Genomic DNA, 13,291 nt, shown 5'->3' with positions numbered 1-13,291 from the left:
GTCAATGTTAATCTATTATTTATATTTCCTCAAAGTGTTTGTTTCATATTTATGTTCCATAATTTATTTTTATATATTATACTTTATTTGCTAAACTCAAGTGGGTCACTTAAAATTATCAAATGGGTTATTTGATGACCCGCGGGTCATAGGTTGCCGACACCTGGTCTAGTGTATAATATAAGAAATCTGTGGCTTCTTACCGTCGAATCCGACACACCGTGTGTTTCAGCATGGAAATTCAGCGCTGCACGAGGCCTCATGGCGCGGTTACAGCCGGACCGTGGCCGCCCTGGCAAAGGCCCTCGGGACACAACGTACCCCTCTGCACGCGAGGAATCTCGCCGGATTCGCGCCGCTTCACCTCGCCTGCCAAAACGGGCACAACCAAAGCTGCCGCGAACTCCTCCTGGCGGGGTGCAATCCCGACCTTCAAAACAACGTGAGTAATAGGCCCGGCTTTGGGCTCTCCATCCGTTCTCGTTTGGTGGCGAGCGAACCACTTTATTGGGCTCTAAATACGGGATTAAATATGATCCTCGTGTGAACCTCGACACAGCTTTGTCTTGGGCTCGTTCTCGAGTCTTTTCGACAGCTGACGTAGCTGTTTGTAAGTTCGGAACTAATTTTAGTCCTTGATATGTCCACTGCAATTGGTCTTATTGTGGGCTTTTAACTGAGACGGTACCGTAAGTTAGGGTACCTTTGACTCGCTCTCAAAGGAAGGACTCGAACTATCTGACTTCGATTTTAACGGTGTTTTGTGAAATAATAGTATACAGGTTATCAATGATATGTCTGAAATATTAGGTGTAGACACTCGATGATGTTAAAGATGCAGACAATTGAAGTTACGAACCTAAAAGGTATACTTTGAATATAAGCCAGAGTTATCGAAGTTGCGTTGGAAAAGTAAAAGAAAAATATTTCGGGGAACCGAAATCGATCTCAGGACATCCGATTTACAAGCCAAACAACCTTACACCTCGATAGAAAAGAAGGTTTTTTTTTAGTTTAGATTAGTTTGTCTAACTAATATTTCAAAATTTTTTTACAGTATGGCGATACTCCCCTTCACACGTCCGCGCGATACGGCCACGCAGGTGTCACGCGTATCCTAATTTCTGCGCTCTGCCGGGTCTCAGATCAAAATAAAGTAAGCAACAACTTTCATTAATTAATACAAATAATTTTGTAAAATATTTTCACGTATACGTGGTGGAATATATTGCCTAAAACAAGTATTAATTGTAAGTCTCAGAAAGGAAAATTTCGAATTACAAGGTATGGTTTACCAAGGGGTTCTTGCTATCTTGGCATAATTACTGAAAAATTTGTTTGCTGATTGTTATTTTAAATATTTTGCTTACTGTACGAGTCGCATATGTTTAGCAATAAGTACCTCAGCATTCTGCTTCCACCAGATATACATACTCAAAATGATCCCAGTGCAGTCAAGAGTAGAGAAGTAATGAAGTTAATATAGTCTATTTCACTTCGACGGTCCTCGAACAATATTCATTCGAAATGTTCAACAATTCGGAATAATTTTTCAAATACAGTTGATCGCAACAGTATTCGGTCGGCTTAGGCATTAAGCGAATTTTACATGGGATTCTAAGTAAGTTTACAAATAAAAAACTATATCAAAACTTATATTTAATGACGACATTTATTAACATATTTTACAATAATGTCTAAGGTGTTCGAATACTTTTGTGCCCAACTGGACCTTTAATAAGTATTCTCATACCTACAAACGGGAATGCAAAGCCGTCACTGGATCACATAGAATCCTAACATCACTGACAGAGAAACTTCCACAGCAGCTCAGAAATTGTAAATTCTCTAAAACCTTGAACGTCCTCCCCTTTATCGAAAAACTTACTTATCCCAACACTCCTGACATTCCTACAATCGCACTTCCACTCTACAAGAAAGAACGACTAATTGCTTTCTTTATAACTTCGCCACTTCTCTACCATCGACAATACACCAGAAATTGTTCCCAAGGGGTCAGTCTAGCCTGCCCGATTAACGATTCCCTTAACGCAGAACGGCGACACGGCGTTGCACATCGCGGCGGCGATGGGCCGTCGAAAGCTGACGAGGATCCTGCTTGAGGCCGGCTGCGACCGTACGCTGCGGAACAAGCAAGGGGAAACTGCGAAGGACATAGCCAGGCGTAAGAATCTGGCGGAGATACTGGAGATAATCGGTAAAGCGCGAAGCAAGAGTAGACAGCGGAGCAAAAGCCGTGAAGAGGAGGCAACGACGACAGCGGCGACGGCGGCGGCGGCGGCGGTCGCCATTGTGGCGGACAAGGTCGACGGGAAGGGCAACAAGAGCGAGAAGAAACGCGAGAAGACCGGTAGTGGTACCAGCGGGAGCAGGGACAGTTGCACGAAGAAGGAGAAAAAGAAGCACAAATCGTCCGGTGGTAAACAGAACAAGGTCCATTTCGAGAAGGCCGTGATGGGTAGACAATGGTCACCGTACGGTTGCCATTACTATCCCGATCCGGAAGCGTTTCCGCAGCCGCGTTTGGACTCCCTGCCACCGGATCCATTGGCCCGCGGTGAACAGTACTACCTGGACCTGGCTGGAAACATCAGAAAGGGCCCGGTCGGAGTGGGCTACACCTGTTATTGCGCGCCGTTCTTCAGACACATGGAGGCCAAGCTGGAGAGGGACAAGGCGGAGCTGAAGGCTCACATAGACCAAGCCCACGAGCGACTGGACCTGAAGGTGGCCAATCTGGAGAGGAGGACCAGGGGACAGATCTCGGAGTTGACTAGATGCGTGGCAGCTGAGAGGTCCAGATGCGACGAAAGACACTCGCATCTGCAGCAACGTTTGTCTCGCGGTGGAAGAGGCAGACACAGCGAAAGACCTACGAAAGCATCGTTTGGCAATGATCAGTCCCTACCGCCGGCTAGGGCCAGGTCGTTGGAGGATTTGTTGGATGACAGACCCCATGATAGAAGTTTCGAGATCCCTGGTGAGACGCCGATACATCGTGGCAGCCTGGACGATCTTGATATACCGGCCATACCTAGACTAAGTAAATCCATGAGAGATCTACCGACGGGTTCCGGTGTCTCGAGGTCAACCTTGAGGGTGCTCGATGTGCCAGCCAGGCTAAACGAGACGTTCGACGGGGTGATCAAGCAGGATCGAAGCTCGCCGCTCGGGGCCGCCTCCTCGCCATCGATTGGGTCCAGGCAACAGGTCCATCAGCAACGCGTGAGTGTGTACATCGGCAGCTCTTTTGTTGGTTGCAATATGTTTGCCGAAGATGTTGATTAAGTGCGTTCGGCAAACGGAATTTCGGGAACGAGAGGAAGAGGGGGGTGGATTAAATTGCAACGCCTTTTGCTTTAGAAAACGCTCTTGCTAATGGTATGGAATTGAAGAAGAGGTAATTGTTGACAATTCGGTCGGTATCTCCGATTTTCTTCGTACTTTAGTGCGGAGCTCCTCGGATTTAAATGATTTCTTGTTGTAGATATCTTCGGTGAGGGTTAAAGTGTACCTGGAACTTTACGTTTGCTCCCTTAGGCACCTTGCGCGCACAATGTTCAGACGTTATCCCCACCATTGAGGGACGTCCCCATTGGAACCAGTCAAGCGCCCAGTAGTGGAGATAACGTTTGAATACTGAGTGCCAAGGAACCTTCGAACACTCATCGATAATTTACTGTAGATGAAACAAAATTTCGTTTCATGATAGACCCGCGTATTAGTCGTTTGTACAAGTAACCAGAACGAATATTGATTGTATGGTATTAAATCTGCATAAAAGATACTTTTATCGTGGAAGTTAATATTGTGAATATTGTATTTTTAGTCACAATTGCCTTATGTTTCTGCGGGAAACCAGTTAAAACGTAAATAAGATCTTGTGTCTAGTGATTTAGCAAATTTCTTATTAAATTATACCTAAAATTAAAGAAGTTTACGGTCTTTAATTGACAGGATCTATCGAGTCGGGATCATGGAATTAATTCCTGCCAAGACGAAAGTATCGCAACGCGGAAGAGCGACGATAACACAAACGAATGGAGGTCCTCCGGACGACGAAGTGTTCACGAAATGATCAAACGATTTCAACAGGTACCCGGTATGCATAACGGCTGGCGAGGTGCCCGTTCAGGAAGCAGCGAGCCGACGAGCCCTGAACACAGTCAATGCTCCCAAAATCAAAGGGTCCAACCCCAGGGTGGCGTAGGCAATGGCTGGCACGGAGAAGGTAAAAGCATTTTTAATCGTGACCCGTAACGTGATCTTACAGATACTTACATACATACAGGCCGTTTAAAAAAAAGTGACCAAGACTTTTGGAGCGTATAGTACTCACCCAGTGGAGTAAAAATTGTCCGATCAACATAGGTCCTAAAATAAATCCTTTCGATGTAAAATCAACTTTTTTATTTACAAGTATTCATCTGTGGAAAAGAGAAGAGAAAAGAAAAGAATCTGAGTGAATATCTGTAAGAAATGTAAAAATAAACTTCTGTACCTATGTTTCATCGCAAGGATTGATTTTAGAACCTATGTTGATTAGACCCTTTCTACTCCACTCTGTGACTACTGCCCTATAAACAATTTGCGCGCAAATTGCCTACAGATTGGCAGCAGATATTGACGAAATCTGTCTACAAAATCCTAGCTATTTGTTTCCGCATTTGGCTTGGGTTTTGCAGGCAGATCCTGTCTGACGAAATCGTGAAGCAGATTAGCGGCAGATTGTTTATAGCTGATGCTGCATCAAATCTGTAGCCATTCTTGGTACAGACGCTTATAACAGGCATTGGACAAAATCTGGCTGTGCAGGTTTGGCTGACTGAATGAGTATAAGCACCTACAGTCGTGGACACTTTTTTTTATATTACAAAATAGTATAATATTTTAATTTACACGAATAAGTTAATATCGCGACGTTGATCGGTGGTAACGAATAAAAACTATGTTCGAAAATATTCAGCTAGGACGCGTGAAATTTATCTGGACTCTTTTGTAATCCTGAAGGATCATTTTTAAGATTTTCGCATGGAACGTAGGTAACGATAGCGAGAGCAGCGAGGGAGACGAGGACGAGCAACCGGAAGCACTTAGTGGGGGGATCACTGGAAAAGGAGTGATATCGGAGCACGTGCATTACGACAGCATAGCCAGAATGCCGTATAGGTCCCGTAATGCAGTTTATAGCCCGACACCGCCTTTGCATGATGCACACAATGATTCCGGATACAGCACCCGCATGTATGGCTCTAGCAAAGGCGCTTCACCTTCATTGTCGGGTAAAAATTGTTGTATTTCGTTTAACTAGTTGTCAGTTCCATCATTAACAATACACAATTGTCTAAAAGTCAGTATAGTATGTTATTTTATAAGAAAAAACAATGCAGTTTCCAATTTATTTAAAACTTGATGCAACCTTTAGTATAGTAGAAAAGAGTTACTATTTCGATTCTAGTTTCCATAAAAAGTAAATTAAAACTGGTTTACACCCCAAATAGCACATGACGCTTCGAAAACGCCCATCTTACGGCTATTTTAGGTCTGAGACGCCTTTAAGCCGTCATTAAACCTTCTTATGCAAATATAATATTTTTAAATGTATAATTGTTTCTTCTATACTTTTATGGATCTTCAGATTTCTATATATTTATTCCTTTAAATTGTTATTTTTCGTTGCAGTGGTGATACAGAACGTTTAACCTTCGTACAACGAATGCAGAGTCAGTTTGACCTATCTGTAGCCGTTGTGGTATTCTTTCTAATTATATATAAATGTAACGTATGAACTTGAAAATATACATAAAATTTTACGCAAAATTCCTTCTTAAAACCCATGTACAATTGAAATTCCACTACGGGTCAAACTGACCCTGCATTCGTCCGCAGCGTCAATCCCACACCATTCGCCTTTCGAGGGTTGAAAGACTTTATGATGACATAACAACAATCCAAGTTTCAGTGACTTGCTGAAAAGAATAAAATACTATATATGGTCTGCAGTAAACAATACCTTTGCACATCAATTTTTCCAGAATAACAAAATTTTTTAATTTAACTTTAATTTTATTGTAAACTGATTCCAGCACCCTTTCAAAAGATTGCATCTCCACCTTTCAGGTCAATTGGAATGCGACGTGATTCTTCCAACCACAACAAACACATTTCCTAGCGGAGAACACCTGGCTGCATTGTTAGAACAACCCAGAAACCACGATCTCACGGTCTACGAACGCAGCGCCGACAACGTTGTCATTAACATCGGAACCGCGAGCCTCGTTTAAAACATTAAAAAATTTATTTCGATAACATTCTTCTCATAGTTCCAAAGACATCGATTTCACATGACTTTATTATACCTACTCAGGTGTCCATACATTAACAAAAATACTATGTATAAATGAAGCTGTTTATTCTGTTAGATCATGATGTACAAAATGATTTCTACTTCAAACATTGTAAAATTATCATTTTACAAATAGTTAGTAGTTGAACTTTAAGATATAGGATTATCATCATATATTGCAATTTTCAAAAATTCTTTTACTGGTTATATATTTATTTAATGAAATATTATTGGTAATTCCACGAGACCAAAATATTGAAACGAATTTTATAAGTACGAAAAAATGTTAAAATATATATTGTAGAATTTGATTAGATGGAAGAGGAAACTCAGTTAATGATTAATTCTCTCTTTGTTATTATAGTGTACATCGTTTTTTTACGTATCGTTAGTTTTACAGTAACAAGTGTGTTATCTTATAGATTGCCATGTACCACAAAATTAGGTTAAGTTGTATCTATTTATTATATGTATACATGTACATATAATACTATGTACATGCTTGTTTTTATCTGCAATATTATTTACGTTAAACGCAAGTATGTCAATTTAGTTTCACTCGAATAAGTAGATTTTTATTTACTTTATCTCAAAACTGAATATACTCTCCATTGATCAACGTGATTAAATAATTTAGAAGTTCGGTAAATATTGTTGTATTTTATTTACAGTACATGTGATGATGAATACTTCGTTATTGATGAATGATATATAGGTGTGCCCATTATAGTGTTCGAATTAGCGTCTTGAACTTCGACAACGACGTAATCACCACTCTTTATTGGTCTCTTTATATCAGAGTACTTTTCAGTAGGTATATCCATAGTAGGAACTACTACTCGTATGTTTCCTTCATTTCTTCCTTGAAGACATTCATCCGATCGCTTGCTAACCTAAGATAAAATTCAAAACTAAGTTATCTTTCAAATTTGTTTAATTAATATACTGTTTACCATTATTATTGTTATAGCACAATTGTGTTATTACAAAATTGCATTACCCCTTCTATAAGTACGAGTTGCAACCGGCCAATCCGCGACTTATTTAATTCCTCTGCTATAGGTCTATATGTTGCACTCATTCTTTCAATTCGTTTTATTTTTTCTGCTGGTTCTACATCGTCCTTAAAGCGGCGGTGTGCAGTAGTTTTCTGAAAGTATTAAAGACTCTTGTAATAATTGATAGTAGTGTCAAACATCCATTAAAAAAGTGTATATAAGTATAAATCACCTCCCGCATGCTGTATCCAAACAAGAATGCTCTGTTATATTTGACTAATTGTATTAATGACAATGTATCTTGAAACTCTTCCTCAGTTTCACCACAAAATCCAGTAATAAAATCACTGGAAAGACATACATTTGGAAGAATGTCGCGTATACGGTGTACCAAATCCAAATACGCTTCTCTTGTGTATCCTCTTCTCATCCTTTCCAACACCATCGAATTACCACTTTGCGCAGGCAAATGAATTTCGTTACAAATGTTCGGCCGGTCTGCTATTAATTGTAAAACTTCATCTGGAAAATCCTTAGGATGTGGTGATGTAAATCTGAAAATGACTTTTTAATTAGTACTGTAACTTGTAAGAGTAAACGTTTTTAAAAATAAATATCTTACAAGTACTGTCAGAATATAAATACCTTATCCTCATATCTGGATTAATACGAGAAACCTCATCTAACAAATCGCAGAATCTGCGGCCTCCTTTTTTATTTTTGTATACAGTTTTAAAACCTTTAACCAGATGTGTTTCTGCATTATTAGCCATATAAAATTCTGAGTACGACGTATCTCTGTAACTATTTACATTCTGCCCAAGTAGCATTACTTCCTTCACACCCTCATCAGATAAAGACTGAATCTCCTTAACTATACTGTCAACAGGTCGTGACCTTTCTCTCCCACGTGTAAATGGAACAATACAATAGGTACACATATTATCACAACCTCGCATTATTGTGCTGGAAAGAATGAAGATATTGCAATGACAATCAACTACTGTGAAAAATGTACTGCAGAGTAACATTTTGAATATATAAAAAGACATTACACGAATGCACTAGTGGAGTCTTTGTTTAATCTTACTGGTGTAATATCTGCATATGTCTCATCAAATGATAGAACAACATTAATAGCAGCTTTATTTTCTGATATAGAGAGAAGTCTTGGTAAATCCTTGTAGCTGTCTGGTCCAGCTATCACATCAACCAGTTTGTTCTTTTCTAATATTTTATCTTTTAAACGTTCAGCCATACATCCTGATGTAAAAATACAGTCATTATAACATCAGTTTCTTTCACTGTTTATACAGTATCAGAGTTCACAGAGATACCTAGTAAACCAATCTTCATAGGAAACTTTTTTTTCTTTCTGATGCTATTTAGGTAATCTAATTTGTACCATATTTTCTGTTCTGCATGGTCTCTGATAGAACATGTAATAAGCAAAACTATATTAGCATCTTCTAAGTTGTCAGTTTTTTTGTAGCCATGTGATTTTAATATAGACCAGATTACTTCCGTGTCACTGACATTCATTTGACAGCCATAAACTTCAAAAAATACTGAAATAAGAATAGAGATATTTAATATATAAATAAAATTATTAACTATACGTGTTTATATACCTTTCTGGTTGCCACCATTAATATTCTTTATGTAAGGGATATTTGGTACATTGATAGAATCAATTGGTGGTATTGTTTCATGCACTATGAAATCTTTTAGGGTAGGTCCACTTTTAGATAAATCTTTGAATTGTTTCAGATCAACTTTTTGATTGATATCTTTAGAAATTTCCATCTGAATAGTACTTGCATGCAGTGTTTGATGGTTTTGAGAATATACATTCTTGTACTGAATGAAACATGTTTCATTAAACCATTTCCTTGTTAAACTATGATAGGTTCTAAATGGTTTAATTTTTGTCAATTTATGTAGCACAAATCTCCTACTATTCATAGTTAATATATAATATGCAATACTATTGGAGTACAATGTGCTAAAATGTAAGAATAAAACATCATAAATACAAAAAATCGGAAATATATTGACAAAAAGTACATTATTTTATATATCATCCTCTATCAATTATAATAAAAATACTCTAAATAAAGATTTTTTGTTTTTTTCTTGTACTTACATATATATTTATATAATTATTTGAAGAGATGCTTACAAATAGGTTATGTATTATGAAACTTCTGTAACATATTAATTCGATTGTAATATGTTATAAATAAGATATATCATAAACAATAAATTATAGATCTGTGATGCAAAATATGTGTTAAAGTTTTTACTGTGCATTTGTACACTTTCGCTTGTAGTACAGCTTATGCGCGATTACAGATTTAAATAAATAGGTATTGGTAGATACACAACATATACTTCCGTCAAAATCCTCTTTCCATGCAGTGGTTCTCAAATAGCACCATTAAAATTTTTATATTTTTCAAAATTTTAATTTACATTCAAGTATATGTATATAATGAATATTTTAAACAAATACGACTGATACAATCCAATTGCTTTCACAGATTTCGATGCTATTCACCGCATTATAGGTTATGTTTACAGTTTCTATACTTCAGTCAAAATACGTTTAAATTTTATTAAAACTACATAAAAGTATATGACAAGGAAATTTTTAAAAGAAATAAGAAGCAATAAATGTTCTACATATGTTTTATTAATATGTAATATTATAAAAGTTTAATAATGCATTGCTTAATGATGAGCAGCAGCAGCTTTCCTCATCTGGACAAGGATGTTTCCAAGTTCTTCGCGTTTCCTCTTAGCTCTAATGTGTGTACCCAGCTGTAAAGTTAAATGTATGAAAACATTGAAAATATTATTAACAAAAAATCAGTTACAGAACAGTTAAAGTTATTTATATGCTCACCCTCCTCTTCAAGAATTTCAATGCACGCTTATCTTTTGAAACCTTTAACAATTCCATAGCACGCTTCTCATATGGGGCATGTCCAGTTACTTCACGAATTAAATCTCTAACAAACTTGCTATGTTTGGTTTGTCTCTAAAATTATAAAGTAATATGAACTTAATGATTACTACTATAACATTATTATCTATTGAGTATAATGCAATAATACAACACAAAAACTTGAATAAACGTAACATATATAAGGCCAGGGGAAAGCTTGTGAGAGCTTGCAAATAGAAAGAATTCAGGTCACTTATCAGTAATTATAACTGTGAATACAGGACACTATATAACACAATGAAAATACTACTAAAAAATTACGAATCTGGTAAAAATGAATGAACTTGGAACTTTCAAAAACAATATAGTGAACCTGTCTAAATCCATAAAAAAAGAGTTATTGTATCAGATAATATGAAAATTAGGAATAATCATTTACAACAATGGTTGGATAAAGTATACAGAAAAAAAGAGACAAAAGATACCAAAGAAATGCTTAACATGGTGACTTGGATAGTAGTAATGAAGTAATTCATATAAGCAGTGATATAAAATGCATGACATGTAATATAACATTCTCATTGTTTATTAATAAATTAAAGAAATGATTAAGAAATATAATTTTGTATAGACATAGTAACTCATAAACTAAGTATAAACATCAAACGTTAACATTAAATATGAAAGTAAGTGAAATACGTTTGTACATTCTAAATGTTTCATGTATGCAGGTAATGTCTCAATAAATTTTATACGGAATACTCACCCCCTTAAATCTGGCTGGCAGAACACACACAGTCTTTTTCTTTTCATTTAAATTTTTTGCCACGCGAATTTTGGTCGTTTTGTGGCCTTTGTTGAGACCAACAGCTAATTCGTACCTCGGAGCCATCCTGCAAAAATAAGAACATGACTTTTGGAGGTTAGATCACAAAACAACGTTAAGTACCATAAAATGCATATTTTGCGATAATATTGCAAATTTCATATTACAACGACTGTTAAGTGTATGCATCACTATAAGAATATTTGTGTTTTGTAAAGATCATTAAAATAATTAACGATACGATTTGATACAAACCTTTACGGCTCGAAACACGCACAAAAGGGAATACGATCTTATTTTCAATAGAACAGTAGCTCGGATATAATGCGCGTGCGCCTTAGAATACCATATCCGATTTACAAGAAACGCAACACAAATCGTGTCGTTTACATCTTTTCCCTATATCACTTGAATATAAAGAGAATACAATAAATTTAACAAATACATTATCAATTGTAGCAAATAAAATTCAAACTAAACAGGAATAATAATTCAATTTTCTTTAAACAATGGAAGCTGGAAAGTTGTGCTACTGCAATCTAACAGCAAGGACAAAATATTAATTGCGAAGAACTTATGGCTTCTTATCATAGGTGGCACAACAGATAAATTCGATTACACACGAGTCACATTAGCAAACTTATTGCTTCACAGGAAAATAGTTAGCGCCGAATGTTAACGTTTTAACGATTTATATCTCAAAAAATTGCTCCCAATTTGCTCCTCCCGAATCTGAAATTCCTTCCACAGCACCGTTTATAGTTAATGAGATATTTGCAAGTGGAAAAGCAAAAATTTGTTGTTTGCAAAATAGGTACTACTAAATGGCCTTTTTACATAAATATTATGGTACCAAAAAATTGCTACTTACCGGTTTTATAATAATCAATAGTCAGGTATCTCAATAACAACGTATTAACGAGGAGCAAAGGAAATAATGTTGTTGCATAGAGATTCGGTATTACTACCGACTAGGTATAGGATAACCGTATATTTCCTTAGAATTGTTTAAATAAAAAACAATAAAATGGTACATATGCGTTGTTCATCAATCCCATCACCATCTTCCTCCTAATTCCTATTACTTTATTTCTTCTTAAAGAAATCTGTATAAATAAGTACAATAATAAGCACGTAATTAATTTTCATAATAAAAATGATATTTCAATTTGTTCTTGTATCAACAACCTCGAAACTTGTGAAGCCATGATCTTGGTTCATAAATTAATATCAATATTCTAAAAATTACATGAATGGACAACATATACGTATGAGACGCCTTATGTGTGAGGCGTGGGGTCATAGAACCCCCGGTGGAGGCGATAGTGCCCCGTCTGGTGGGAACGTGGGGTCACAGAACCCCGCAGGAGGCGCCAGAGACCCTATGTGTTGAGACGTGGTGTGACAGAACCCCCACAGGTGGCGCCAGAGACCCGTGTCGTGAGAGCCAGGGGTCATAGAACCCCCCGGTTAGCCACCAGAGACCCCGTTTGGTGAGAACGTGGAGTCATGGAACCCCCGCAGCATGTGCAAGAGTTTTGAAACGTGATCCTTCATCGCTGTTGCTCGTATAACTCTCTAGCTCGGTCGAATGTTCCTCGTGCAACTGTCGAATTGGGACTGACGCTTGTCCGTGTTCCCGTGAACAAATTAGATAATAACACCAGCAACCATGGCAGTTTCTGCAGATACTACTACAGCCCCAGTTTAAAAGACGTAGGCAGTAGTTAGTTTCTGTAGTAACATGTTGAACCAGACAACTATAATTAGTATAGGACTGTACAATATTTATGCAGTTATATTTAAGACAGTTCGATGAAATGAAGCTTATATTACCTGACGTATGTTTCTTGGAATATACATATACACTTATAAATTATAATGATATAAAACTTTGAAATACAATACGATGCGCTACGGTACAATACGTCTATTCGATTCAATTGCTACCTTGCGACTACAAGATCATGCTATCCGCGTTCGGCGCAGTGCGCTAATACGGAGGCCAACGAAATATCACCGTAACACTTACAAAAGTTTTAAAGTTCCATTTATATCATTGTCCTGTGAAAATGTTCATACTTCCAGCAGCATTCATATTTCAATCAAAGAATTTACAGAATAAGGAAAAGGAATCTAAAGTAATTTTC

The 13,291-nt window shown here is 37.1% G+C and overlaps 3 protein-coding genes across 3 annotated transcripts in view; 1 reads left to right on the top strand and 2 right to left on the bottom strand.

The window, feature by feature from the left end:
• LOC107188442 (ankyrin repeat domain-containing protein 6) overlaps positions 1-6,305 on the top strand; it is a 136,436-nt gene extending 130,131 nt beyond the window's left edge. The window contains exons 5-10 of the mRNA XM_015576737.1: positions 233-442; positions 1,058-1,156; positions 2,056-3,252; positions 3,979-4,252; positions 5,064-5,303; positions 6,142-6,305. Of these exons, the coding sequence (XP_015432223.1) occupies positions 233-442; positions 1,058-1,156; positions 2,056-3,252; positions 3,979-4,252; positions 5,064-5,303; positions 6,142-6,305 (2,184 nt within the window). The remainder of the gene's footprint in view (positions 1-232; positions 443-1,057; positions 1,157-2,055; positions 3,253-3,978; positions 4,253-5,063; positions 5,304-6,141) is intronic.
• A 727-nt stretch (positions 6,306-7,032) lies between these two features.
• LOC107188335 (CDK5RAP1-like protein) lies at positions 7,033-9,930 on the bottom strand. The gene is made up of 8 exons (XM_015576610.1): positions 9,926-9,930; positions 8,997-9,370; positions 8,703-8,933; positions 8,421-8,628; positions 8,011-8,331; positions 7,598-7,919; positions 7,368-7,517; positions 7,033-7,260 (listed from the first exon to the last, which is right to left on the bottom strand). Exons 1-8 carry the CDS (start codon positions 9,928-9,930, stop codon positions 7,033-7,035), a joined length of 1,839 nt encoding a protein of 612 aa, XP_015432096.1.
• Positions 9,931-10,040: 110 nt separating this feature from the next.
• On the bottom strand, positions 10,041-11,472 carry LOC107188408 (60S ribosomal protein L36). The gene is made up of 4 exons (XM_015576696.1): positions 11,397-11,472; positions 11,082-11,208; positions 10,274-10,408; positions 10,041-10,188 (listed from the first exon to the last, which is right to left on the bottom strand). The coding sequence occupies exons 2-4, from the start codon at positions 11,205-11,207 to the stop codon at positions 10,099-10,101; spliced, it is 351 nt and encodes a 116-aa protein (XP_015432182.1). The 5' UTR covers position 11,208; positions 11,397-11,472; the 3' UTR covers positions 10,041-10,098.
• Between the last annotated feature and the right edge of the window lie 1,819 nt (positions 11,473-13,291).

This window comes from Dufourea novaeangliae, unplaced genomic scaffold (assembly GCF_001272555.1).
Source record: "Dufourea novaeangliae isolate 0120121106 unplaced genomic scaffold, ASM127255v1 scaffold124, whole genome shotgun sequence".
Classification (NCBI taxonomy): domain Eukaryota; kingdom Metazoa; phylum Arthropoda; class Insecta; order Hymenoptera; family Halictidae; genus Dufourea; species Dufourea novaeangliae.
The sequence above is the reverse complement of the archived record's forward strand: the minus strand, read 5'-3'. Positions and strand labels throughout refer to the sequence as shown.

Bases quoted from the DNA above. Each gene is read 5' to 3' on its own strand.
- LOC107188408 (XM_015576696.1), bottom strand. From the start codon at position 11,207: ATGGCTCCGAGGTACGAATTAGCTGTTGGTCTCAACAAAGGCCACAAA. The intron at 10,409-11,081 runs GTGAGTATTCCG...TTATAATTTTAG, and splicing joins TGCCAGCCAGATTTAAGGGG to AGACAAACCAAACATAGCAA. The intron at 10,189-10,273 runs GTGAGCATATAA...TTAACTTTACAG, and splicing joins TGAAATTCTTGAAGAGGAGG to CTGGGTACACACATTAGAGC.
- LOC107188335 (XM_015576610.1), bottom strand. The intron at 7,920-8,010 runs GTATTTATATTC...AGTCATTTTCAG, and splicing joins AATCCAGATATGAGGATAAG to ATTTACATCACCACATCCTA. The intron at 7,261-7,367 runs GTAATGCAATTT...ATTTTATCTTAG, and splicing joins AACTCGTACTTATAGAAGGG to GTTAGCAAGCGATCGGATGA.